The sequence below is a fragment of the Kryptolebias marmoratus genome, linkage group LG8 (genome assembly GCF_001649575.2).
Source record: "Kryptolebias marmoratus isolate JLee-2015 linkage group LG8, ASM164957v2, whole genome shotgun sequence".
Taxonomy (NCBI): domain Eukaryota; kingdom Metazoa; phylum Chordata; class Actinopteri; order Cyprinodontiformes; family Rivulidae; genus Kryptolebias; species Kryptolebias marmoratus.
This window is the reverse complement of record NC_051437.1, coordinates 1,119,800-1,147,081: the sequence shown is the minus strand read 5'-3', so window position 1 is coordinate 1,147,081 and position 27,282 is coordinate 1,119,800. Positions and strand designations below refer to the sequence as shown.

Genomic DNA, 27,282 nt, shown 5'->3' with positions numbered 1-27,282 from the left:
AGACACAAATTATACTCTGTCCAACTCCACAAAAACGGATTGCACTTTGTCAGGCCTCTACCCTAACATCTGCCCAGCTTGGGTGTCCCACCTGAAGCAAACCCCCTGACCACAATAAGGTGGCAATCCCTCAGGGGGGAAACAGAAAATAATAACAAATAATAAGAAAGAAAATGAAGATATTCTTCATCCAAGATTGAACAATCAACATAATATTTGTCTTATTGGGTGACAATTATGCATCTTAAGCTTATTTGAACCTAAGAACAATAACCACACAAAAGTTAAAGTAATGAAAGATCACAACAATAAAAAAAAAAAAAAGTTCTCAGATGGAATCAAAACACATTATAGATTAACAACACATTCTTTTTTTTTTCTTGTTTTTTGGGGGGGTGGGTGAATGTTTTTTGGTTTTTTGGTTATAAATCTTTCCTCAGTTTGTGTTGTGCACCGGTCACGCACGTCTGTCTGTGCTTATGTGATTGAGCAAAGCTTCCACACTTACGGGCTGACATTTGGAAATGAACAGTTGAGTTAACAAAATACATGCTGTATATTTTTATAGTTAACTATTTAACATGAATCTCTATAACGTTTTTCATGGAGCTTCTCTGTTTCCTTAAAGTTTACCGCTTCGGCTTTTCCTGTGAGAGAGAAATCCGACACCGCTAGCTAGTCAGGCAACCTGTAGCCTCAGTTGCATACTGATCGCTGATTGGTCGTTTACTAGCCAGGGGGCAGGAATGAGAGAAGAGGGGGCGGAGTTTGGCTCTCCGCTGTCAGCAAACGGGAGAACACCGAAACCTGCTGCTCAGCGTGATGTGCAGCAGAACGTTGGTGAGATGTTCAGTTATTTCTGGCAGGTTTGATTTGAGGGGTATGAAAGCGCATTGCTATCACGCAGGAAAAAAAAAAAAAAATCGAACGCTATCACATTAAAACGTGATACGTATCTTGTTAAAACGTGATACGTATATTGTTAAAATGTTATAAGTATCTTGTTTAAACGTGATACGTATCTTGTTAAAACGTGATAATTATCTTGTTAAAACGTGATATGTATCTTGTTTAAACGTGATAATTATCTTGTTAAAACGTGATAATTTTATGTCCAGGAAGTGGCGGTATTATGCTAGGCTAGTACAGTGGCTAACAGGAATTGGTCAGGTTTCCCTTCATGTTTGGTCTACACGGATACGGCTGCTGCTTTGCACTGTGGTTAAAATCAATAATAGTATGCATACTCTGACCAGGATCCTAAACAGAACGGGACTGCACAGAAGGAAACGTCAGTCCGGTCCTCTAGCTGTGGCGGCGTTCCTAACTGACTGTCTGGATCGAAGCTTAAGTTGGCTTCCGATTGTAGCTTCTGATTCGGGAAATGGCTAAAGAGCGATTATAACGGAGGCTCAGGTGTATTTGTTGAACATTTTCTGTTCAATAGGTGAATAACGGCAAAGGTGGTTCGTAACCAAGCAACCGTATCACGTTTTAACAAGATACGTATCACGTTTAAACAAGATAATTATCACGTTTTAACAAGATACCTATCACGTTTAAACAAGATAATTATCACGTTTAAACAAGATAATTATCACATTTTAACAAGATACATATCACGTTATAATGTGAAAGCGTTCAAATTTTTTTTTTCATCGTGATAGCAATGTGCTTCCGTAGAGGGGGCAAGACATTTGTTTGAGGGGGCATTGCCCCCTTTTGCCCCAGCATATAGCCGGCCTTGGTTTTTATAGTTCTTCTTTCTAATAAGTAAATACTTCTTTAGGTATATTTAAAAAAAAAACACCCAAAGCTATTGTTATTTCATTGAATGCCTACATAGGGTATCATACAAGTGGGGAGAAAGTAGCTTCAGAAAAAAAAAGAAACATTTGAAATAGCAAACCTGGTGTCAAACTGGCTAATTTATAAGGTTTGCCTGGCCTTTAATTCTGTAATACCTATATAAAATGTCTATGCTGGACTTATTTGCATTACTTTGGTATAGGTAATGGTGAGCTCCTGGACATGGTATTGGTAGATATTTCGGATTGCACTACACCACACATGTCAAACTCAAGGCCCGCAGACCAGATCCGGCCCTCTGTAACATTTCATCTGGCCCCCAAGAGAATGTTTAGATTTCATTAGGTCTGGCCCTCTAGTCTGGGACAGATAGAGTTTCTGATTCTTAGTTTGCTTTAAAAAACTGAACCTAATTAGTGAAGTTTTCTCTTGACAGTGACTTAGAAGCCAACAATATAAAGTTTTAATGTCTGTGTGATCAGGTTTTTGTTGATGGCTTTTTTTAAAATCTGTTTTAATGTTAAAAAATTTATTTAAAAGCTGAGTGAGGCATAAGAAATGACTGCTAATGATGTGCTTTTTGAAGTTTGATCAATTTGTCTGTGTTCATTAAAGTTTGTTTGCTCTAAATTCTGTATAATCTGTAACTGGGAAAAGGTAATTGATATTTCTATATGAATGATTTGACATAATACATCTAAAACCAAGCTTAATTTATGTAATTTTTAATAAATATTGATTGAGATTGGCCCTTGGCTAGGACCAAATTTTTAATATTGGCCCCCTTGCGTCACTGTGTTTGACACCCCTGCACTACACTGTACATAAAGAATTTCCTTTAAACGAAATGGCACATTTTTTAGGCAGATTTTAATTTTTAATTTTTCCATTGTTACAAATTCATTTGTTTTTGAAACAAGAAGTTGTGCATTGGTTTTTAGACCTACAAATTATTCTATGGACACGGTCAGTAAAGAATGTGACAACTTTTGCCACCTCTGCTGACTTATAATTAGGGTTAATGGAGTCATTCATTGGCTAATCATTCAAATTCTTTATTTTTCTTAACATAATTGTGATCTCTATTAATGATATCAATTCATAACATAGTATGTTCTTTTCTTTAATGAAAAACCATTGATCAGAACGTTAAACTTCAGAGATGGAAGCTAACAGCAATGAGCCTAACATGTAAGTGTAACTTTAAATGACATTCTACCCGATAGTATTTCAATCAGCCCTGGGAAGCCAGGCTAGCAGAAAGATATACATTAAGATAATGTGTTTAACTTGTTGTTGTTTTTGGGTAAATCGATATGTTTATTATCAGAACATTACTAACTGTGATAGGTAGTCAAAGAACTACAATACAGTGCTATTATGAATTTGTGTTTTCAGTTCTACATATATTGTATTTACTAATCCATTTTAAATGCTATATAAGGGTAGAAAGAAAAGCCCGCGCTCCAAAGAATAGTTATGTTATCTCCTGTATTTTTAATTGATGATTTGTATGTAATTTATTTTGTTCCATCTGTAATATTTTAGAAGCACCCCAGATTTGCAGCTTTTGTTGCAACAAATGCAGAGAACAACTTCCCTGCTGGAACGAAGATTATCAAGCACTTCAGGATCTGGTCCATTAACAGGATTGTCTTCCACATCCTCTTCAACAGAGACATGTGCCTCATCCTCCTTGTCATTGCCATGTACACCTTTTTCAACCCCACCAGTTCAGCCTTACCTGCATGCTTTGTCTGGGCCACGCCCTGCCAGTCTCCCTTTGGGGTTAAATTCAACACCATCATGTCTCCCGAACCATGAAAGGCCAACCTTCGAACAATCTTCTCGTTATGCCTCCTTCTTGGCGCGGTGCACGACTGAGGATGAAACACAAGCTAACTTAGCCAGACTTTTTAGAAGTCATAGCACTCCACTAGGATGGAGAGGGAAGTCTGTCAAACGTAAAAGAGATGTTCCCTAGATACATACGTTTGTATGCCTGCCTGAGCCTGAGGTATTGTCTGTACCAAATCTTGAGGAAAGCAGATTTTATGAAGCCCGTGGGATCGGGAAAAAAGTCATTTATTTCGATAACAACATTGGCGATTACGCATATCTTTCTGAACACTTGTACAACACTTTTCCACCACTGAGGGAAGCTGGTGGATACACTCTGGCAAAGAGTGACAGAGGAAAGTGTTTGATTAGGATCCTAATCCCTCCTTTGGGATATAGCATTGAGTTCCTAAGACATGTTGTTGACATCAAGAGGGCACCTCTTTACATAATTCCATTGTAGCGGGGACTTACACTGAACACACCAGTAGAGAAGGTATTGACAAATATGAAACTTTAATACAGATGATTTGATATGTATAAATATTTGAATTTTCTCTGACTTGTTGGTGATAACTGTTTTATGTTTCTCCTGTAATGGAACACTGTTTGAACTGTGAGAAGGACTTTCCACTATTTGATTTGGAAGGACATCTTAAAATTTGGTATTGACTGTATCTATTTTATTCTGTGTTGTTTTTGTGGGATTAGTGATTTAGAGAAAACAAATAGTGTGTTATGCTTCAGAACTTGGTATGTTTTTCATGTCAAGCAAAAGGAGTATGTGTTGTGTAACATCTGAAAGTTATGCACAATAAGTCATTTTTAAGGCCTAGCACACTTTCATCAAAATTGTGATGCCTGTTTCTGCCAAAAAAATGGGCAACATTGTCTGGAGAGGTGACCTGAATGTTTAAAGGAGGGGTATGTTCCATTTTGCAAACCAAAAGACAGTGGTTTTGTATCCAAAATTAAATAATATGTAATTCTGATACCAAAAAACCCCCATTGGAAATAACAATATTAATGCAACCACTCTGCTTTGATTCAATAGTATGGTCATGACAAAAAATATTGTGCAGGACACCATAAAAGTAACTGTTTTACAAGTTGGATGTTTGTATTGCATGCACGAGTCTGTACTGTTGAGCAAAGGACATAACTGCTACAGACTACACAGCTTTTAATAACTGATTGTTTTGTTTTTCTTTAATTGTGTTGGTCAAAAAACTCCATCTAGCTGTCTGTCTGTCTCTCTGTAGATGTAGATATCTATGCATGCAGTGATGTGTGTGTATACTGTATATGTGGTGTGTGTGTGCATAGATGTATATATGTTTGTATGCTTATGTCGCTTTGCTTGAATTATATTTATTTTAGTACAAAAACTGAAGATGAGGATGAAGACTTTTCCACAGCCCTCATCTTGTCCCTTCAGGTGGATTTTGCAGTGTTAACCATGAACATAAAGCAGAGCATAAAACATATGTGTAATCATGTGCAAATGGCTTGGTAATCTAAAGTCAATATTGGAAATTGATTAAATAACCTAAAGTTCATATGTCATTGCATTTTATTTTTAATACTCTGATCACCCCTTTCCATTTATTTTGTTATGCCAGGAAACTGAAGCCTCATCTTGTCAGTCAACAGAAGTTGAGATAGAGGAGTAAGTACTTTTTTTTATGTTGATAGAAAAAATATATAACCTTGCAAAATGCCCATTTATTTGCTTTTTTAGGCATACTGAAAAAAGTTTGAACATTTTGCTTTTTGTTGTTTAGCTATCATTCTTAGGACTTAGTTTCTTAACAGCCTCCAAAACTTTTCAACCTCCACGAAAATATAGTGTGGGTTCAAAGAGCCTAGCCACCACACAGATGAAAATACTTTGTGTAAAAGCATGTACTCATCTCGCCAAATTGCCATGTACACTACTCATAAAGGACCTCAATGAGCTGGAGCACTGCCATCCATGAAGATGAAATTAGGCCTGTGTTGTTCAGGCAGGGACACAATGACTGGATTAATTGTGTTATTCAGGTAGTGTGGGCTTCTCACTGCCCCACTGAGAAAGTGTAGGGCAGTTCTGTGTTTACTAAACACACTTGCCCACACTGTAACACCAACACAACCAAAGGCTCATCTGCTGACAACAGTGGCTGATGCATAGCATTCTCTTTGACATCTCCAGCATCGTTGGCGGCCATCGTTTGTGCTCATCTATTTTCATCAGAGAACAAGAGTGATGGCCACTGGTTCCTTGTCCAGCATAAATGCTCCCTGTACCATGCAAGAAAATGATGCCAATGACTGTTGGTGTGGTCAGGTGTCCTTGCAGGTTGTTTATAATGCACACCATGCTAAGAATGGTCTGTTCTGACAGTTGGGAGTCTCTCACCTCAGTTAAATGTGCCTGAAGTTGAGTGGTATTCATCATCTGGTTCCACAGGGCTCTATTCACAATGAAGCAGTCAACAGTGTGGGACGTGGCCAAAGGATGTCCACTTCTACGCCTTCTTTTTTTTTTTTAATGGCGGTTGGCAAACAACTTTTAGGTGCATTACCGCCACCTTCCAGGTTGGAGTATGGACCAGACGCTTATAACCTCCCCATAATACCCGTTCTTCTAAGGAAATTAAATATACTACAAAAAATTACATCTCCTGACGACCTCTGAAACAACCCTCTAATATCTAACCTATTCTTATTTCTACTTAACTCTTTAATTATTACCTCTCTTTCCCGTACATATTTGTTGCATTCTAAGAAAATATGAAGTACTGTTTCTATTTCTCCACAATAATTACAACCTGTATAATGTTTAATTATTTTAAGAGTACCATTTAATCCTGTATGTCCAAATCTTATTCTAGATATAATATCTTCTTCCTTTTTAGTTCTATTACATTTCCTAAATTTCCCAACTTTTTTTGGATGCTATAATAAAACCTCGCCTTGTCTCCTCTATCCCACTGCTCTTGCCATTTTCCCTTGATATACTCTTTTATAATTGTCATAACTCAGAGGATTCTGTCCAGAGAGCGAGACCAAGACCAAACACGGAAAAGGTAAAAGGTAAGTGAGTTTATTTACAGGGTGAAAACTATATACAGTGGGCGGTATCCGGAGAGTCTGCAAGAGAAGGAGAGCTAGGTGAGTCTCGGGTACGAGTCTAGATCCAGACGGTGGCAAGAAGGTGGTAATAATGTCTCTTTGTTTGCTTACAGATCCAGGAGGTGACTGCAGCACAGAGGAGAGGAGGAGCGGTTCCAGGAGTCCCAGAAGTTCCAGAAGTGACGAGCCAGTTCCAGTAAGGTAAGTATCAGAAGGGTGTCAGGTAAGTAGTCCTTAGTATCCGTAGTCATGGCGTGGCAAAAACCTAGGACGTAGGTAAAAACAGAGAACGTAGTTAACACTAGGAGCAAGAGTTCAGGTTAGCCACTGAGGCGGAGAATCTAACCCAGTAGGTTCAATGCTCCAGCGAAGGTGTGATCACAGCCTGCTGCTTAAATCCTGGATGGTCTCGTCAGTGGTATGAGGAACACCTGTGGACAATGATTAGTGGCGCCACCCAGAAGGTGGAACCAAAACCCAGATCCTCACAATAATATTCCTTGTCTCATTTTTACTTATCTTAATATCCAGATCAACAGTGTTCTTTTTTGAAGCACTCTTAGCAAAACTATCAGCCAACTCATTTACTATCACACCAATGTGGGCAGGAATCCAAACTAGTTTAACATGAGAACCCTGATTTTTAATTCTGAAAATTGAATGAATTATATCCAATGTAATGTCTTGCCTTGATTCTGAATTTACCTCTTGAATACTAAGTAATGCGCCACTTGAATCTGAACAAATTAAAACCTCTCTTTTTTCCATTTCCTCAACCCATTCTAAAGCCATCAAAATTGCCATTAACTCACCTGTATACACTGTCAGTTTATCAGTTATTCTTTTATTCTTCTTAAAATTGTGGTGTTTTGAGAGTGTGTGTGTGAGTACTTCCTGGTGGGCCGTCTTTGGCGGTTGATTGGCAGCTCCTCGCCACTGCTTCCACACCTGCAGCGGATCAGGCTTGTCAGGCAATCACGGGTACTTAAGGCTGTAGTGGGAACCAGACCAGTGCTGGAGCATTGTTTTTACCAAGTGGAAATGTGCCAAGCCTTTTGTTAATCGCTGACATTTGTGAAACCTTTTTTGAGAACCTTGTGTTTGTTTCTACTCTGCACCTACCTAGGATTACCTGTCTGTTTTTGGAACCAGTCTGGTCTGCATACAGAACTCGCCATGAAGCTAAGTACTTACTTGTTTACCTGTGCCTGTCTGCCAACGTTTTCGCTGCCACCTGGAAAGAAGCGACTGGCCTGTTACCTTTGGGAATTACCACCAAACCTCCGCTGGAAAATACCTACCTCATCCTCTCACCTCTGTGTTGTGGATCACGCCTTCCTCCATAAGAACACTCACCTGGAAACTTACCTCCATTCTATCTTACGTGCTCATTTCCTAAAAGACTCTCAGACTCACTACGTCCTCTGCTTCCAGGTCCTGGCTCCTGTTCATCTCCGCACATTTCCCTCACTGTAAATAAAGACACTTCCCGTTACTTTGGTCTCCTGTGTCTGTCTGTCGCCAAACTGCTCTAAAAATTTAGATCTGGAACTACAAATGATATACTTACTTGATTATTTACCATTTTAGAGGCATCTGTATATATTTGAATACATTCTGAATATTCTCTTTTTATATAACTCTCCACTTCTTTTTTCCCTAATTGCCTCCCTTTTTTCAATAACTTCAAATCTACTTCAGCCTGATCAAAAATCCATGATGGAATAACAGGAGTAAAAACCACAGGACTAATTAGAAAATTATCTATTCCAATATCTTTTACTTTATCTGAAATTGTCCATCCAAAACTATTAATTTGCTTCTTTTCTTTTTCTTGACAAGGTTGCAGCGTAACCTGTGGAGGATGAGCTTCATTATGCCCTTTAATATTTGCCCAGTAATTCATAGCTAGTTGTTCTCTCCTGAGCTCCAGTGGCATATCACCCATTTCAACCTGTAAAGCAGAAACTGGAGTTGTTTTCATTGCTCCGCAGCAAAGTCTTAGTGCCTGATATTGTATTTTATCTATTTTTGTCAATAGGCTATTTGAAGCTGAATTATATAAAATACTACCATAGTCAAAGACTGACCTAATTAGTCCAATGTAAACGGTTTTTAGTGCTTTTCTATCTGCTCCCCATTCTCTGCCTCTCAAACATCTGATAATATTTTAATTTTTTTTAACTTTTTTCCACTACTTTGTGTATTTTCCATGTGAGTTTTTTGTCAAACCACACACCCAAATACTTAATTTGATCTTCCCTTACTATAGCATTCCCATACAAATTAAGATTCACATTAATATTAACTTCCTATTTGTAAAGACAACAAATTTAGATTTGGAAGTTGAGAATCTAAATCCCCATTCTAAAGCCCAAGCTTCTACTCTATTTAAGGCTTCTTGTAGTTTCCTGTTTATAAATCCTATATTTTTTCCCCTCTTCCAAATAATGCCATCATCTGAAAATAATGAAACACCTAAAGATTTATCTATACTACTAAAAATATCATTAATCATTATATTAAATAGCATAGGACTTATAATACTGCCTTGGGGAGTCCCATTTTCAACTTGATACTTTGAACTTATTTCCCCACCTATTTTTACTCTAATATTCCTTTCAGTTAAGAAATTTTTAATCCACCTATATATTTTACCCCTTATACCCATTTGCTTAATTTTAATCAACAGCCCTTCTTTCCACAACATGTCATAAGCTTTTTCCACATCCAAGAAGATTGCTACCACATTCTCTTTATTAATCTGCGCCCGTCTAATTTCATGTTCCAGACATATCGCTGGATCCATTGTACTTCTACCTTTCCTAAATCCAAATTGGTATGAATTAATCTTCTCCTTAGATTCTAAAAAATAATTTAATCTGTTATTTACCATTTTTTCCATAATTTTACCTAAACATGATGTTAGAGCTATTGGTCTGTAACTTTCAGCTAAATGTGGATCTTTACCAGGTTTACAAATAGGAATAACGATGGTTTCTTTCCATTTATCAGGTAATATCCCTTCCTCCCAAATTTTATTATACAATTCCAATAATATTTCTCTACTCCGATCACTAAGATTATTTAACATACTATAAGTAACTTGATCATTACCAGGAGTTGACTTACTAGAATTCCTCAGAGCTTTATTTATTTCTAACAAGGAAAATTTCATATTAATAAAATCATCATATTCTTCATCATTATGAAATAATCCAATATTTCGCTGTAGAGTAGTTTCACGTCCTATTTTTTCTTTATTACTTAGATTCTCCATAATATGTATTTTTGCAAATACTTTTGCTAATACCTCAGCTTTATCTTCATTATTTATTATAATATTTCCATTATCTTTCATTATTGGGAAAAAATACTCTTTTGAATTCCCAGACATTTAATAGTATTCGACACCCTGTCTAATACAGTACTCTTCCCCAAAGACTCACAATGTTTTCTCCAATTAACCCTTTTAGGATTCCTTATAGTTTTCCTGACTTCTGCCTGTTTCCTTTTATAATTTACTAGATTTTGGAAACAAATTATTTTCTTAAGTGTCTTAAAAGCCTTATTTCTTTGTTTAATTACTATTGAGCATTCTGGTGTCCACCAAGGAACTATTCTTTTTTTTTAATACCACTACTTCTAGGAATAAATGTTTTGGCTGAAATAATAATACATTTAGTAATTACTGAATTTAAATCATTTATTGGTTTATTTATATCTACAGTTTCCAAGCTAATCTCACTCATAATTTCAAACTTACCCCAATCTGCTTTCCCAAATTTCCACCTCCCCTCAAATTCTACCTGGTCTTGCTCTGTATCTATACCTATACTGACAAAAATTGGAAAATGATCACTCCACATTGTACATTCTTTTAACACTTTCCATCCACAAATACCAGCAATAGCTTGAGAGACCAAAGTCAGTTCAATAGCAGATTCTTTACCCCTTACAAAATCCACCTGAGTGCCTCCCCCATTATTTAAAATGACCAATTTTTTTTCTTCAATCATCTCTTCTAAAATCCCTCCATTATAGTCGTCCTGTTCTCCCCATAAAGTGCTATGTGCATTGAAGTCCCCACACTAAACTATTTTCCCTCTCCATTGCTCTAGGATTGTTTCAAGTTTAAACTTTTCTAATTGTTTACAAGGATTGTAAAAATTTATTATTTTAATATTCCCGTCCTTTGTACAGATTTCAACAGCATTAAGTTCTAGGTCTGACAGTATTTGTATCTGAATAAATTTGATATTTTCCTTTAAGAATATAGCACACCCTCCTCCATTCCCATTTGGCCTGTCTTTACGTAATACTGAGTATCCATGAATATTAAACTGTAGTGATGGTTTGAGCCAAGTTTCTTGAATGCATATTATATCTGGTTTTGGGTTTAGATTATTAATGAAGCTTTTAAACTCCTGACCATTTGCTATTAGACTATGAGTGTTCCATTGTAATATTAGAATTATGTGATATTTTGAGAAGCCTCAGTTTGAGAAGCCTCAGCCTCAGTTGTCTAAGTTCATCATGATTTTTTTCCCAAGATAAATCTTTGACATTAAAAATTTTTGCAGCTGCCTTCACTATAATTTTTATTTTTTCAGTTTTAGTTTTTGCTTGTTCTGAACAATTTATGATATATGCAAGAAAAGGAATCCATATTAAAAGGAATCCAATATTACACTGATTAACGTCTGCTACTACCTTCTTTTCATAACTTATTCTTGGAGCATCATTATTTTTCACTTGTTTCACTGCATCACCATAAGAAATTATCTTTTCAGTTTTTACTCTTTGAACTTCCGCTGCCTCTTTCCCTACAGTGCATCCTGCATATGCCGCAGTATGACTCCCTCCACAGTTACAACATTTAACAGGATTATTTCCACACTCACCATAAGGATGCTCGCCTCCACATCTACCACACCCCTGCTTCCCTTTACAGACGTTTGCAGTATGTCTATATCTTTGGCATTTATAACATCTGAGCGGTGGTGGAATATATTGCCTTACCTTAAAGCTCATGTAGCCAATCATCACCTTATCAGGCAGAACTCTATCATTGAAACCCAGTAATACAGATGCGCTGTCCATTTTCTCCCCATTCCTAAAAGCCTGTAACCGTTTGATGCCTGTAATTTCTCCTCCTTTGATTATTTTCTTTAACTCCTCCAAATTTTCTTCTACGGGAATTCCTGATATTACTCCTTTAACTCCTTTTCCTTCCCCAACAATCTTTCTTTCCAGCCCTTCCTTTTACACACCATTTGTAATTTTAGAGCTTTATTCTTTTGTTCAGCATTTTTACAAATGATAAGCAAACTTCCATCTCTTAAAACTTTAGCTGGTTCAACATCTCCAATAATTCTCTTCAATCCACTTGACAAACTAATAGGGCTCACTCCAAACATATCCTGTCCAGTCTTAAACTTTAATATAACCTTAAAATCTTCCATCATTACTTTCTTCCTTGTTTCAATTCTTTCTTCTTCATCCTCAAGAGATCTTTTCCCAGTATTTATTCCCTTTTTAACCTTATCTCTCCCCCCTCCCCCTCTTCTACTTTCTACCATAGACCATACTGAATCCATATTCTCATCCTCCAAAAGCCCCCCACTACTACTTGCCATCTTGACCCACTCACAACCCGGATTATGCCAAAAACCACCTTTGGATTCAGCTAACTGCCTTCCCCCTCCGCTGCTATGCTTCACCAAACTGTCTGTACAAGTCTCTCCCACTTCTACGCCTTTGTGTGACTTTTCTTGTTATGGTGCTGGCCTGTCTGCCCGCTCTGTCTCCCTCCTCAGCCCTCACTGCAGCAATCAAGCTCATCTGGGCCACCTGCACACTACTGCTCGGCAGTGCAATCAGGTTCATCCCATCCACCTGCTCACCAACAGTTATATTCAGCCTCAGACAGGCAGACAGTGCCAGACTTTTGAAATCCCTTTGGTGTGTAGATATCCAGCATTATCTCCTTTTGCCTGACCTTGATTTTGACCACGTCTTGCCTTTTGGATCTCCCTGCCTTGCCTAACCCTCGTCGGACACTCTGCTGGTTTCTGTCTCCTGGAAACGACCCGGTTTCAGCCTCTTGACCTCGCCTTCTGCCACGCCCTTGCCTTTGTCTGCTGCGATTGCCTTCACGTGCCCGGACCTTGGATTCCAGCCTACCCCCAGATAAGTCTGTCTGCCTCTCTGGTTCTGACCTTGCCTTAGCCTGTCTACATCAGAGTTCAGTTGCCTCCTGAGTTTTCCCCCCCCTGCAAGCAATAGCCCTGGAGTTGACTTGTCGTCACCGCTTCCCTGAGGAACCAAGGACCTACCTCAGCTTCCTTCAAACTTCCTGAGAAGGTTGGTGTCTGTCTTGTTTGAACATTTGACACCAAGCTGCTAACCTGTTTCTCCATTCTCAGTAGTTCCTGGTCCAGTTGCTGGTCACCCCACACCCCCATTCTCAATAAACCTTTTTTCTACTTCCATTTGTATGCTGGCTGAAATTTTAGGTCGTCTTTGTATCCCTGTTGCAACCTGCTAATTACACTGCGTGATGCTCTAAGCTCAGTGGCCACTTCCATCTGAGAACATACTGTTATAATATGTGTGTTGTTGTTGTTTTAATGTGTCTTTTGCAGACCCTTAATGGTGCTAGCCAATAGCAGCAGCAACGAGGCACATGGCACTGCAGCAGTTGAAAACAAGTTAGTCTTGTTGATTGCACTCACTCTGTCCATGTCAGCTATGCATAATCCTTAATTTAAATATAGGAAGCTGTCTGGGTGCAAACTGGCTCCCAAAGTTAAAAAATGATGATTTTAAAATCATGTCTATGGCAGTTTGTTATCTACCCTGTCACCCACCAGTTTTGATAATCAACAATCTTTCAATTTTGCTCTTTGATCTTAAAGTCATTCCTCCGTAGGATCCCGGGGGGGTTGGAGTATATCCAAGCTGTTACCCCTGCACAGGTCACCAGTCCAGTTGTGATAAATGTGGCATACAATTCTAATGGTGCTGGCTGGATGCTGTGGCAATACTGCAGAGTCTTACCAGGCTGATGGACGAAGGGACACCTCCACGGTCAAACTATGTCAATGTGATGAGGGATTCTGTTTTTGAAAGTGCTTTCAGAACATTTAAACGGCAAAGATTCTCTCCTTGGCATCGGCTCAATGTCACCTTTGTCAACACCGCCGGGGTGAAAGAAAGAGCTGTGGATGATGGGGGGGGGGGCACCAGGGAGTTCCTTCACCTCTTCATCGCAGAAATGAAAGACGGCTCTTTCTTCAATGGCCCTGAGTACAAGAACCTGTCTTTGGTGTCACAGAGTATGCCACACTGTCATACAAATTGAACTCACTGCCCTGTTTTAACATTTTTGCACGGTAATGTCAATTATGACAAACATTTTTTGTGTCTGGTGTTTTTACTTTAATGTTGTAGGTGTGGATAAAGGTGATCACAGAAACTTGGACAGATGATAGCTGTGACCCTTGTCCATGGGGGAATAAAGCCTGTATTTTTTTTTTTTTTTTTTTTTCCCCCTAGCGTTTGTACTACAGCATAGCCAACTGTCGAAGAGGTGGATGACTTGGAACTGTGGGAGCAACTGCAAAAGGTAATTAACAAATCTTATTTCAGGGATAATTGAGTGTCAATTCAACAGAAGACTGAATAAAGGTCATAAGTTGTAAAGTCGTCACAGCTTGGAACTAAAATTGTTCACAGTAACATATTTGGACAATGGAGGTTTCAGGTTCTTTGGCTCTTCTGGGCTGTTCTGCTAGTCTCCAACGTGTGGCTGAAAAGGATTTGTTTACGCAACAATCTCTGATGGCATATGTCAAAGGAAGGATGCATAAAGCTTTGGAGCAGTAAACGAATATTTGGTTTTATTGCCTCTATTGCAAAAATGGGTGATTGTGATGTCTTTAAATGAAGCAATACACTGTTTAGTAAGAGGTTCCAAAGTGAAATGTCTTTTAGCAAGTTAAAAGGCAGATTTCAACTTATGCTATATTGCTTGGGATCTCTTGTCCTGCTTGGAGTATGAATAAATGTTTCGTATGAGTTTCCTAGTGTATAACACCTTGTATTAACTTTAAAATACTTTTCTCAAAGTTACAACAAGAAATGAAGAGGGTTTTTTAAGTGCTTGCTGGGTCACTGATTAAAAACAAATATGAACTGCATTGATTTCTTTTTCTGTTTGGTTAGATTTGTGCCTGGAATGAATGCCATGGGGCTTGCTGGAAAAAATAAGAAGCCACCCAGAAGAGCTTAAACAATTATTTGTGGGTGGACACACAGTTCTTCAGCTGCAGGATCTGCTGGATCTCTTCATTGTTCACCATGCAGAATCTGGAAGCAGCAGAGCAGAGAACCAAACCATGTTTTGGAACGACTGGTTGATTGAAGTGGATGGTATGGCTTCACAAAAAATGCATTCATCACTGGTCTTCAGTCTGTTCTATAATGAATTCAGTTAAATTTCACACTAACATACACATTAACAACATCTTCAGGCCCATCCTTTAGAGAAGCATGCTAAAATTAGAAACTCTTTAATCTCAAACCTTTTTACATAGCAAAGTGGATTAATTCTTGTAGGCAACATTAAATTCCACAAAAAATGTTTTACTGTTTGGGCAACATACAGGCACTGAATTGCTGAGGAGGCATTTCTTGACAGAGTTGGTTAAAAGAGCAGTGCTTTACAATAAACCTTAACCTTGCTGTGTTTACCAGCCCTTTTCAGTGTCTGTCTGATGTTTGTGGATACATTTTCACAATGCTGTGGTGTCAAGGTATAATAAATCTTAACAAAATTGAATTTTAACAGTAAGGTTTTCACTATTATTGTTCCTGTGTCACCAATGACATAGGAACAAATTTTAGTTTGTTTCAGAGCTTAACTCAATCCCCCCACTTGGCTTTCCCCAACACCCAAACATTAAGTTTTGTTTGTTTATATGACACATTTCATGAAATAAAGTTACTAATCTGTTTTTATTTAATCCCAGTGTTAACTGTGTATTACCTTGAACTCTTCTTAATATACTATGTTGCGCACTTTGAGCTGAACACACTTGTTTTTCAACAAAAAGAAATTAACATTTTTCAAGTTATACATACATTTTAACTTCACCTCAGGCCTTGACATAGAAAAGGTTTAAAGCATGAGTCTTCATTTAGAATTGCTGTTGGTTAGCATACCACATTAGGTGCGGCACATATGCCCCTTTTACACGGGCTTTAAAGGTCCTGGCTCTACTCTACTCAGCTTGCTTTGCGCGCGTTTACATCTGCATTTTTTTTTTTTAGGTTGGCCCTGCTTTGTGGGTGGTGCAAGCTTAGCTCCTGTTCACTCATTGGTCGTGGGCGTGATCAGATGCGAGCATAAAGAGCGAACGGTAAGAATATAAACAACAGCATTAGCTTACCCTGCAACGTTTATGCCGTCTGTCCCCCAGCTGAAGGCGCTGTAAAGCCTGAAATCTCCGGCGGATGACAGCTGTCCTACTCCGCGCAACAATCACGGCATCCAGAGCATTTCTTCCTGACGTCTCAGGAAAATCCCCATAAGTTTAAAAAAACAGCAACAACACAGGGCCAACGTTGTCCATAGCGCTTTCGTTGTTTACACAACTTGCGCAAAGTTTCGGTAGCCCCCCCCCTGCAACATGAGGAGGCGTTCCTCTGCTACCAACCAAACTGGCCGGTGTAACACAATGCATTCTTTATCGAGCCGAGTGGAGTAGAGCCGGACTGCTGAATTAGGGCCCGTGTAAAAGTGGCTATAGACACAACGCAGTACATAGGCATGTTACAATACATACACACTTAACATATCACCTTACATATCACTTAACATATACATAGCATGCTACATACACACCTTTTACATAAACATATTTTTGGCACTAATGGAACCCCATAATGCAGTCAAGTATTGTCATACACATTTGGGAATTATGTTGTGCACTTACAAATCTTGTATGCTTGTGGATCTTATTGTATGTACACAAATCATTTTGAGACTGTCTTTATAGAAGAAACCACTGAAGGAGTGAAGTGGAGCCATCCATGTGGAAAAATAGTGCGGGCTGAGTGTGATTTTATATGAATGTTTTCTAAAATGTCCCTGGTTATATCTATTTACTTTTACTTAACGCATATTTTTTCCTAAAATATTAGTGATATGTAGTCGAGCCTTTCTCGTGTTTATAGTGAAGGAAAGGGGGAAAAAGTGGGCCCTGGTCTCGCGATATTTTGGCAAGTCATCGACAATCAGGCAGCGAGCGACAGCGACCCGCTCCTCTCGGAAAGATGGCGATGATGAAACGGAAACCACCTGGACTACATTGAGGCTTCAGGTACATAGCTGCGGTTTTTGTATTTACCCCCTCACAACCGAATAGACGAGGGTTTATTGGGAGAGACACGTAACGCCCACGTAGGATCGCTGTCTAAAGCCCCAGTGTATTTAGGACGAAGGATCTGGCCGCGGTGGCCGGAGCGAAGAGGTTGAGGGAGCCGCTAACGCTGCTGCTGCGAGGGAAGTGTCGGTGGGAACCGTCCTGACCACAGCAGCTACCTCCCAGTCTCATTTACAGATTAATGCCGACGACTTCAGCCTTAGGGCATTATTATGCAAGTCCACAAGCTGAGATAGTGTCCAGGTTAGCAGGTTAGCTTGAGTAATTGTTAGCGAGGTCTCCGTATTATAGTCATTTTATTACATTGTTACTAAAATCAGACTGCTGTGCCGCTTGTCTTCGTTTGTGCTTTTCTTTCCACAGGTTTGGCCCCGGAAATTCCCCTTCAAGCTCCCTAAAAAAGCAGTCTACATTATAATTGTCAGACACTGGTTACCTTCTGCCTGCCCCTTTCAGATGTGTGCAACCAGACTCAGCATTTCATTTACTGTAGTTTATATGAGGAATTGAACTCCAGAGGAGAGAGTGGGAGCTTTGGGATGAGGTAGTAGTTTGTATAGTTTTAGGATCACACCAGATCTGGGAGATAACTATACAGCCTACTGTCTTTCTCAAGGCAACCAAACTACCACCAACAGTACACAGCTGCCCAAAGCCCTCAGTGATTACTGGTGATTTGTCTATTTCACTTCATTTTCCACACTTAGAGTAGTTTTTCTGTCATTTTTGTACCTGTTAATGCCATGAAGGGAGAATCTGTTGCAGGAAACCTCTAGATTATTCCACTGGGAAACACAAATACATCTCAGCAATTAAAGGTCTAGCATTCTTGAAGAAAAACAAATTGCCTGCTGCCTTTCATGCCAGAGTTTTAGATGAAGACCATCTTCTGTAAAGGGACTGAGCTTTAGCCATTCTGATCAACCATTGTAAATGATGTTCTGTGTGATCCGTTGGAATATTGTGAGATATGTTCGCTCTCAGAGAGTGAGGATAGGACCAAAAGATGTGCATTTCATATTAAGTGGGAAAAACATTAATCAGAGATGTTTAATCCATAAAATATCTTGAACTATTGTTTAAAATCAAATGATTAGAATCTTCAGCTTTCTGATAAGTTTTTGTAAATCTAATACATTTATATTTTGATGTTTATCTCCTCAGTGAGGATCTAAAAAGATGGATAACCTATTAAAAATGTGAAGAAGTCCTATCAGAAATATCCTTCTTTACAAAGCTTGAAACTTGTGGAATTGTGACAGACATTCATATTTGTGTGATTTTTACTTTCAAACTGATAACGTGATTTAGAAGCAGTGAAATTTAAGTATATAAGACTCTTAATGGTGTCATTTTCTATTGTATCTATGTCATCATAATAAACAATAATTTTACATCAGTGATTGTTGCTTGTCTCGACAAGACAAAAACTGAAATGGTTACATTTACAAATATTTATAAACCAATATGGGAAAATACTCGCCAATAAAATAAAATGAAAGGCCACTTTCTTCCAAGTGCATGTTCCTATAATCATAACAATTGATGGCAAAACATTGAGCTCCTTGTCCTAGTTCCTTTTCTGATATTGTTTGCTGCCATTTTGACAGTAACTAAGGACGTCCATGTAGCACTTAGCATAGATGGCAGCACAGATTCTCGTCTCGTCAGCAGTCTGTGCTGTGGCTGACCAGTGCAGTGTTTCTTTTTTTCAGTGGTGTGGGTGACATTTTTTGTGGGCTCTTTCCCACAGTCTTACTGCTTAGCCAGGTGTACTTGCAGTCTTAAAGTACGGAGCCCCCGAAGGGACATGACCCTGCGAGAAATGACGAAGCAGCAAGGTAGGAGCTTCCCTCCAAATGGAGGAGAAAGTGTTTGCCAGCAGGAAAAGCGATTACCTCAATCAGGGATGACATGTCCGAGGGAATTAAGTTTATTATGTCATTAACAGCTGATAACATATATGTGAATAAAGGTAAAAAAAAAAAAGTTTCACACAGAGCATGTTGTTCAGCAGATTAACTGACTATATTAATTACATTTGAACATCGACACATGGTTATAACCAATGACTTATATACTAGCACTACTACTACTAGTGGTGTACTAGTATTATAGTGTATACTAGTAGTATCATACTACATACATACTACTAGTATGTAAGTCATTTATTATTACAGTCACATGGTTGAAGTGGGACTGTCCTACTGCGGGAAATAGAGTGCAAGCTCGGCCTACAGCACGTGCCGCTTCGTCTGCGACAGGTGTGTATCCTGTGTTTGTGGAGGCATTGTCAGAAGCTTTCACTGATTGGTCAGTTCATAATAAAAAAAAGACTATCTTAGGGGACCAAAGATGAGTTATTTGTGAGAGCTTCCACACCTTTAAAGGAATGTAGAGGCGTTATTATTGTCGTGGATTAAACCCCCAATTTCAGACTAATGTGCATTTATTACAAGAGCCACATTTGAATTAGTCTCATTACTAACAAAATCTACTGATATTCACAGTGTTTTTAGATCACAAGGTATTTGTTACTCAAAAAAGTCAGATCTTTTCACAAGACAACAGAAAAAAGGTAAGTGTGTTAGTACCTGAGCATCTCCCCACACTTCAAGCTCTACACATTGCACAGTATTTTTGCTTAAAACCTTGGCATCAACTACTGGTGTTTATCCTGTCTGTCTATAAGCAAAATATTAATCTTTCACAAATCACTACACAGATTTTAATGTTAAGTAATTACAGAATGTGCTTCTACAATTAACTTGTTTACTTTTAGAGTCAACCTAATTCAAGATGACCGCCACAGCTAATTTAAATTAGTAAACACAAAAATGGCTCGAACTCAATATGACATATATTGGTGTGGTAGTTACTGACAGCCATTCTTAACAGATTACTCAAGATCTTGCGCAAAGTCATGACAAAGTCGAACCAGAACTCTGTTCCTTAATATGAAACGTGGCGGGCGATATGCATCCCTTCAAGGAATGCTAGGTTTTAAATTATACAACTGCATTACGCATTGCACATTTAATCGAATCAGTTCAAAGTAGAACATTGTTAGCTGAGCTCCTGGGTGATTTTAATTTCCCCCCCTGCGCGCAGTGAGTCATCGTCTACAAACACGATCTTTGGTGTGACGTGGTGGTTCGTCTCGAGCAAACATGGCGAATATTCGGTGTGTGAAGGTAAGGACAGAAGAACTGGAGCTGTGTCTGCGCTACGCTTCGCCAGTTACACACACATGCACCCCGAGTGAACGCGACGCTTTAAGAGCTTACTTTAAAAATGTACAACTTTTGATCTTATCATTTTGTTTTCCTTGTAGTTTAAGTTTAATAGTAAAGCTGACATGATGGCGTGTGTGTGTTCCGGAAACATTTGGGTTTACTGCAGAGGAAAAAAATACTCACCTGACCTGTCCAAATTATAAACCAGTATTAAAAGTTATGTTGAGGAACCAGTGTAAGAAAGCTGCTATTCATGCGCTGTTTGACGATACACTTTTAAAAGTTTAATAGTTTTGTATTTTGAGTTGTGTATTTTGCTAATAGGTTAACTAGGCACTACTCACAATATTGCACATTCAGTATGTTTAATAACATGTCCTAATTTAAGTCTTAGCATTCCCCAAGGAATGCATATCGCTTTTAGAAAAAGATAATCTCATGTTGAGAAATGACAGAGTAAACCTTGAACTTAACATTATCCGTGATTTCACGGGATATCACGAGATTTCATTCTCAGACAGCATTACTGTTTCTCAGCCTTTATGTTGAGGATGACTCCCAGCTACTACCGCATTTGAATTATAGTCATTTTTATTTTGGCTAAAGCACATTAGCTGTGGTGGCCATCCAGAAATGGATTGACTCCAAAGGTTAATGAACTGTAGATGTGCATTGGCTGATTACTTTCTGAAACTTTATTTAAAACTGTGCAGTGGTTCGTGAGATATTTTGCTAACAAGCAGTTGACTCAACACCAATCTACCCAGAGGCATGTTTGTTCCCTTTAAATAGGTTAAATGTGTGATTAAAAAGCTTGAAGGCACCTCTAATACTAATGAACACTTAGTTTGAAACATGACTATAATGCAAAGAATAATGGTCTCTTCAAGGATACCACCTTATCTGTTTGAACTATTTTAGCATACCTCTTTAAAATAAGCACAAATAATTTATTTTCTACATTTTTTTGTTTACTTAATCACATACTAAAATGTATTCAGATAAGCATTAGAAAAATTGCTTTTAACTGAATCACTTTTCAAGAAAAGTAAAGTTCTGTTTCAATAGGCTGTAAGGGGACCAGGTAATTTTTCTGTATCTGAAAATCAGTCTGTGTAAAACATCCTCAGCAGAGACGTTTACAAATCACAAACATCCGCACTTGTTGTTTTGGGTTCCCATGAATGAAGAAGGGAGGGAAGCTGAAGATTATTGGAGCAGGTTTGATCTCTCCCATGTGATTCTCAGTGAGTTGTGTTATTGTTCTCTGTTTGTGTAACTCTTTGCCCATTGTGTTTGTGTGTGTGTTGGGTAGGGCATGGTTGGCCTGGTGACGGGTGGAGCGTCTGGTTTGGGTCGGGCCACCGTGGAGCGCCTGGTGCAGAGTGGAGCGTCTGCTGTCATTGTGGACCTGCAGTCCTCTGATGGACAGGCTCTGGCTGCCAGTCTGGGGAAACAGTGCGTCTTTGCTCCTGCAGACGTTAGTCCAACATTCAGCGCGCATGCACAAACACACACACAAACACATCCAGCTCTTACTGTGGACAGATTTTTAACAAGAAACTGGATACATTTCAGTAATGTGGTTATGAAAGACTACTGATTCTAATATCCTGTTGTTATCAAACTAGTCCTAAGACAAGTTTTATGTCAGTATTGACACTGGACTGTTTTAAAAGTAAAGAGTGAAGTAAAAAATCTCTCTAATATGACAGAGAGGGCCACTAATAAGAAAAAAGTGAGGAGGGTCTTTTTTTTTCTCTTGAGAATAAAATGAAAATGTCAAGATTAAAGTGGAACTATTATTGACACAAAAACATTGCAGTGTTGAGAAAAAAAAGCTAAATCTTTCAAGATTTCAAGACTTAATTCAGAGGAAATGAACCATGTTGTGTTCCTGAACCTGACTGGATTTGTTAATATTGTATGTGAGATTTACAGCTGCACTTTTACTTGGTTAACTACAAAATAGCATGAATATTTTAGGTGAACTAGTCTGAGCTGCTGTTTGTTACTCCCACTGCAGCAGAACTCCAAGCTATTTATAATCCTTCACAATAAGAGTCTCAAACACAAACACTGAGTGTTGGCTTCAAAATAGTCTCAAAATCCCTACTGGTTTAGGCTGCAGAACAGTAATGTAAGATAAGCCTCAGATGTTTAAGAGACGTTTGCAGTTTATATGTTTGAGACAGTGAAGGGATTGAAACAAGTTGTTTGAGTTCCGCTGCAGCGGGAGTAATAAACCTCACCTTGAGCTAGTTCAGCTAAAATACTGCATGGTATTTTGCATTTAACCCAGTATATGTGCCCTCCACACCCCTCAGATACAGTAATAATATTAAATGGAACAAATACAGCTGGTCAGTCTCTAATGCAGAGGTCTTTAACCTGTGGCTCTGGAGCATCTCTGAAGTTCCTCCTTGTAACTTAGACCAAAAATCAGATTAACCTGAGTAATGTTTATTTTTGAATTGACAATAGGTACTTTTGGTATTTTTCTTGTCCGATTTTTTTTTTTGCAGTACGTGTATAGAACTTCTGTGGCAGATTGACACCAAATAATACAAATAGGTTGGGCTGCCTCTGTGAGCATTTTTTTAAACAAAGATTAGCAGACATTTTAATAATTTTAAATGCACTGCTTCCTAGCCATCAAACCAAAAAACATTCAAGGGGATGAATTACGCTTCATAGACACTGTATACTAGTTATAGCCATTTTCCTGTTTACTAAGGTTAGTTAGCTGTGGCAGTCATCTTGAATCGAACTGTCTTCAAAACTTAATCAGTTGTAGATGTACATCCAGTGATTACTTTCTGAAAGTTTCATTGAAAATTGTCAAGTGTTCAGGAGATATTTTGTTAATAGACAGGCACATGAACACACAAACATTAGGATCCACCTTTGGCTTTGGTAACAGGTGATAATTAGTAGGAAATGGTAAAAAAAAATAGCTCAAATTCAAACCGAAAAAGTTGCAGACCCCTCCTCTAATGAAAGGTGCAATATCATTTCAAGCCAGTAAATGGCACTACTTTCCATCTTATCTACCAGCACCGGCATAAATGAATTTACAGGTTGCATCCTATATGCCAAACCTTTTTCCTAGTTTATTATAAAAAGCTTTTAAAGAAATAACACAATATTGCTGTTTAAAGACTTGTGTTGTTTCCAGGTGACATCAGAGGCAGATGTGCAGTCAGCTGTGTCTCTGGTCAGAGAGAAGTTTGGGAAACTGGACCTTGCAGTCAACTGTGCCGGCATTGCTGTGGCTGTCAAAACATATAACTTTAAGAAGGACACCCCTCACAGTCTGGAGGACTTCCAGCGTGTTATTAATGTAAGAAGAAGAAGAAGAGGAAAGTGAAACAGCCCTGTCAGAAAATGACTCATGTATCCTGTCATGCAGGTGAACATTGCAGGAACCTTTAACGTGATTCGCCTTGCTGTGGGTGAGATGAAGAAGAATGATCCGGATGCAGATGGACACAGAGGTTGCATTATTAACACTGCCAGTGTGGCAGCCTTTGATGGACAGGTAATCTTTAAAAACACAAAGATAAATAGAGAAGATACAGGCAGGTAATCAGTTTATCAGGTTTATTTTATGTTTTTTTTTTTTCAGACTGGACAAGCAGCATATTCTGCTTCAAAAGGTGGTATCGTTGGAATGACTCTCCCCATTGCACGAGATCTGGCACCAATGGGCATCAGAGTTGTCACAATAGCTCCTGGTTAGTGTCAGTGTGTGAACACTCTTTCCACAGGAAGCAAACCTGTAGATTCATATTTCCTGTACTGATGCACATAACAGAGAAAATACTCCTTTAAATTACTGGATTACTACTTAAACATATCTTTTTCCTTGATATTGATCAGTTGATTATGAATCAAACTGAAAGAAAACAGTTAAAGAATATTTTTATTGCCTTACGGAAGTATTACATATTTATAGACAGGTGCAGAAAACTTTGTTTGTACCATAACACAATAATCCAAAAACACAACTATCTCTGAAATAATTTTAAACTAAAACAGTTTAATGGCTTCCTCTGTTGTTTATTCTATATTTAACACAAATCAGGCTTTGCTTTTGATTATTGAGTCATTTTAATTTTTTAGATTTAATCAAATAAAAATGGCATAAACTAAAGAGTTACTAATTAATTTAATATTTGGTTGCAGTAATCACTGCTAGCAAGCGATTTCTGTACTTCACAATAAGAAGTCTGAGTTGGCCAACATGTAGTTTAGTCCACTTTTCTTGAGCAAACTGCTCCAGCTGTCTCAGGTTTGAAGGATGATGTCTCTTCTCCATGCTTCAGTTTTCACATCTTTTCATAGATGTTCAACAGCATTGAGATTTGAGCTCATGGAGGGCCATTTAAGAATAGTTTAATGTTTATTCTCACTCATTCTTGATGTTTTTAGTTGTCTGACCTTTTTGTGTTTTTCTGTCAGTAGTGGAGCCCTCCTGGGTCTTCTTCTTTGGAGCCCATTATGATTCAAAATACAACAGATGGTTTGATCAGAAAACGATCTACTTTGGCCTTGGAGTTCAACTTGAATGGTTTTGGATAGTTTCTTTAGCTCTTTTTCTACTATCCACACTAAATATCTGTTTAACATGGGGTTGCATTTTCTCTGGTGTCCATTTCTTGGGGTCAGAGGAACATAAATCTGTTTGGAGATTGTCTTGTAGCCTTCACCTTGAACATGGGTATTTATAATCGTCTCTCTGAGCTCAGACAGCTCTCCCCTTTGCTTTCTCTGCTTCACGTTCAATGTGGTGCACACAACCATACAAACTACACAGTGGCTGTTCCCTTTAAATAGGCTGATAAAAAGGTTGAGGGCTCCTGTGATACTAATTAAGGTCAAATACTTTGTTTGAAATATGATATGTAATGCAAAGATTGTTAGTCTCTTTAGACAATTGCTTTTACATAAGTCACTTCTTAAGAGAAATTAACCAACAAATTTGCCCTCATCTGTATTTGAATGTGTTTATTTTTAATTCCACACAGATTTGTGTTTGTTGTGGCTTTAACTGAAAGGTCACAGTCTGTGCTGTAAACTTAAAATAGTATTTTATTTATTTTGTGAACTGCTGTATTGCAGCTTGTGAGCACATGTTGAAGTGAAATGTTGTAATTTTTCCTCCAGGGCTCTTCTCCACTCCTCTCCTGGCCAGTCTGCCAGAGAAGGTCCGTTCCTTTCTTGCCCGTCAGGTGCCATTTCCTTCACGCCTGGGAGACCCCGCTGAGTTTGCCCACTTGGTGACATCGGTGGTAGAGAATCCTATGATTAACGGGGAGGTCATCAGACTGGATGGAGCCATCCGCATGCAGCCCTGATCGTTCTGTCTGTGTGAATGTGTGTTTGTATTAACACATTAGGACAAGACTAGTGTCAGCTGCCTCCAGTGTGTGTGTATGTGTGGCTGCCTTGTGTATTTAGTTTGTAGAAAGTTACACAAAGTGAATATAAATTCATAAATCACTTGAATCACATGGATCTTTTATTCCATTTCTGTGAGACTCAGAGCGTCAGAATGTATTTTATTTAGACAATTCAGTAATAAATATCAAATGGGTTTGATTTCATATCTCAAAATTGTTTTTGTGTTTTCTTTATATTTCATAAGTTTGGAGATTTATGTGCCAGCCTGATAGTAAAAAAGAGATTTTAGAAAATTTTACTTAATAAAAACCTTTAGAAGTTGGTAATGCTGATTAATGGATTTTTTTTTTAATTTAATAAAGAAATAGTGTGGGTTGCTCTAGCTCTCTGTGATCTTGAGTGAAAGTAGAGACAGAATAGATGGATTTACTGTGTAAAGTACATTAACTAATCAAGTTATCAAAGTTATTGTCTGTAGAGTGGAAAGGCTTGAACAACTACCAATAATAGCAAACATTTTGCATTCAGTTTGTGAGAGAATGAGATGATTTTCTTGCTTTGTTATTCAAAACAATATCTAAATCCTGATGCCTTTTTGTGTAATGAGTGGAAAAAGTAGCTAGCTGTTTTAAGATAAATATCTTTACAAATTTAAAGTGCAATAACAAAATAAATGAAAGTCAAAGCATTCATTGAAGTAATGTATATTAGCAGCTGTCTTTCATGCCAGAGTTTTAGGCTAAAGATCATCTTGCATCTGTGTGTCAGACTGGTTTACAACACTGGATCTCCACAGGGGACAGTCCTGTCTCTTTCTCTTCACTCTGTACACTACAGACTTCAAATACTGCACTGAGTCCTGCCATCCTCAGAAAGTTTCAGATGACTGCAGTAGTTTAATGCATCAGCAGTGGAGAGGAGACTGAGTACAGGACAACAGTGGAGAACTTTGTCACATGGTGTGAGCGGAACCATCTACATCGCAATGTGACAAAGATGAAGGAGCTGGTGGTGGATGAGGAGTACTAAGGCCCCCATTTCCATCCAGGGAGTTCCTGTGGAAATTGTTGAGTACAAACTCCTGTGGGTGTTCATGACTAATAAACTGGACTGGACTAGGAACTCCAATGCTGTCTACAAGAAGGGAGAGAGCTGCCACTATTTTCTGAGAATGCTGAGGTTGTTCAACATTTGCAGGACGAGGCTAAGGATGTTCTCCGAGTCTGTGGTGGCCAGTGTTGCTTACTGCTGTGTGTTGGGGCAGCGGGCTGAAAGTTGCAGGTGCCAATAGAATAACGACTGAATGTAGTGGTGGAAAAAAGGATGTCAAAGTTTAAGAGCATCTTAAACATCTCCCACCCTCTCTGTGAGGTTCTGGACAAATAACCGAGATTCTCCATAGAGAGACAGAACAAAATCCTTTT

General features: G+C 38.5%; 1 protein-coding gene and 1 long non-coding RNA gene across 3 annotated transcripts; both read left to right on the top strand.

Moving 5' to 3' along the window:
* The first annotated feature begins 12,475 nt into the window (after positions 1-12,475).
* LOC112450230 lies at positions 12,476-15,853 on the top strand. Its single transcript, XR_003038780.2, has 3 exons — positions 12,476-13,131; positions 14,326-14,395; positions 14,995-15,853. It is a non-coding gene; the product is annotated as an uncharacterized LOC112450230 (long non-coding RNA).
* Positions 15,854-17,067: 1,214 nt separating this feature from the next.
* On the top strand, positions 17,068-26,071 carry hsd17b10 (hydroxysteroid (17-beta) dehydrogenase 10). Of its 2 annotated transcripts, none has more exons than XM_017406845.3 (6): positions 17,068-17,153; positions 21,768-21,932; positions 23,631-23,795; positions 23,865-23,993; positions 24,081-24,189; positions 25,622-26,071. In XM_017406845.3, exons 2-6 carry the CDS (start codon positions 21,771-21,773, stop codon positions 25,810-25,812), a joined length of 756 nt encoding a protein of 251 aa, XP_017262334.1. In that variant the 5' UTR covers positions 17,068-17,153; positions 21,768-21,770; the 3' UTR covers positions 25,813-26,071. The 2 variants fall into 2 exon arrangements, with proteins under 2 accessions (XP_017262334.1, XP_017262333.1); XM_017406844.3 differs by lacking the exon at positions 17,068-17,153 and adding an exon at positions 20,311-20,410.
* Positions 26,072-27,282: the final 1,211 nt, after the last annotated feature.

What these genes read in the sequence shown, in the direction of transcription:
- hsd17b10 (XM_017406844.3), top strand. Translation starts at nt 20,387, where the DNA reads ATGGCGAATATTCGGTGTGTGAAG. An exon ending in CGAATATTCGGTGTGTGAAG is followed by an intron (nt 20,411 to 21,767) that starts GTAAGGACAGAA and finishes TGTGTTGGGTAG; the next exon opens with GGCATGGTTGGCCTGGTGAC. An exon ending in AGTTGTCACAATAGCTCCTG is followed by an intron (nt 24,190 to 25,621) that starts GTTAGTGTCAGT and finishes TTTTTCCTCCAG; the next exon opens with GGCTCTTCTCCACTCCTCTC.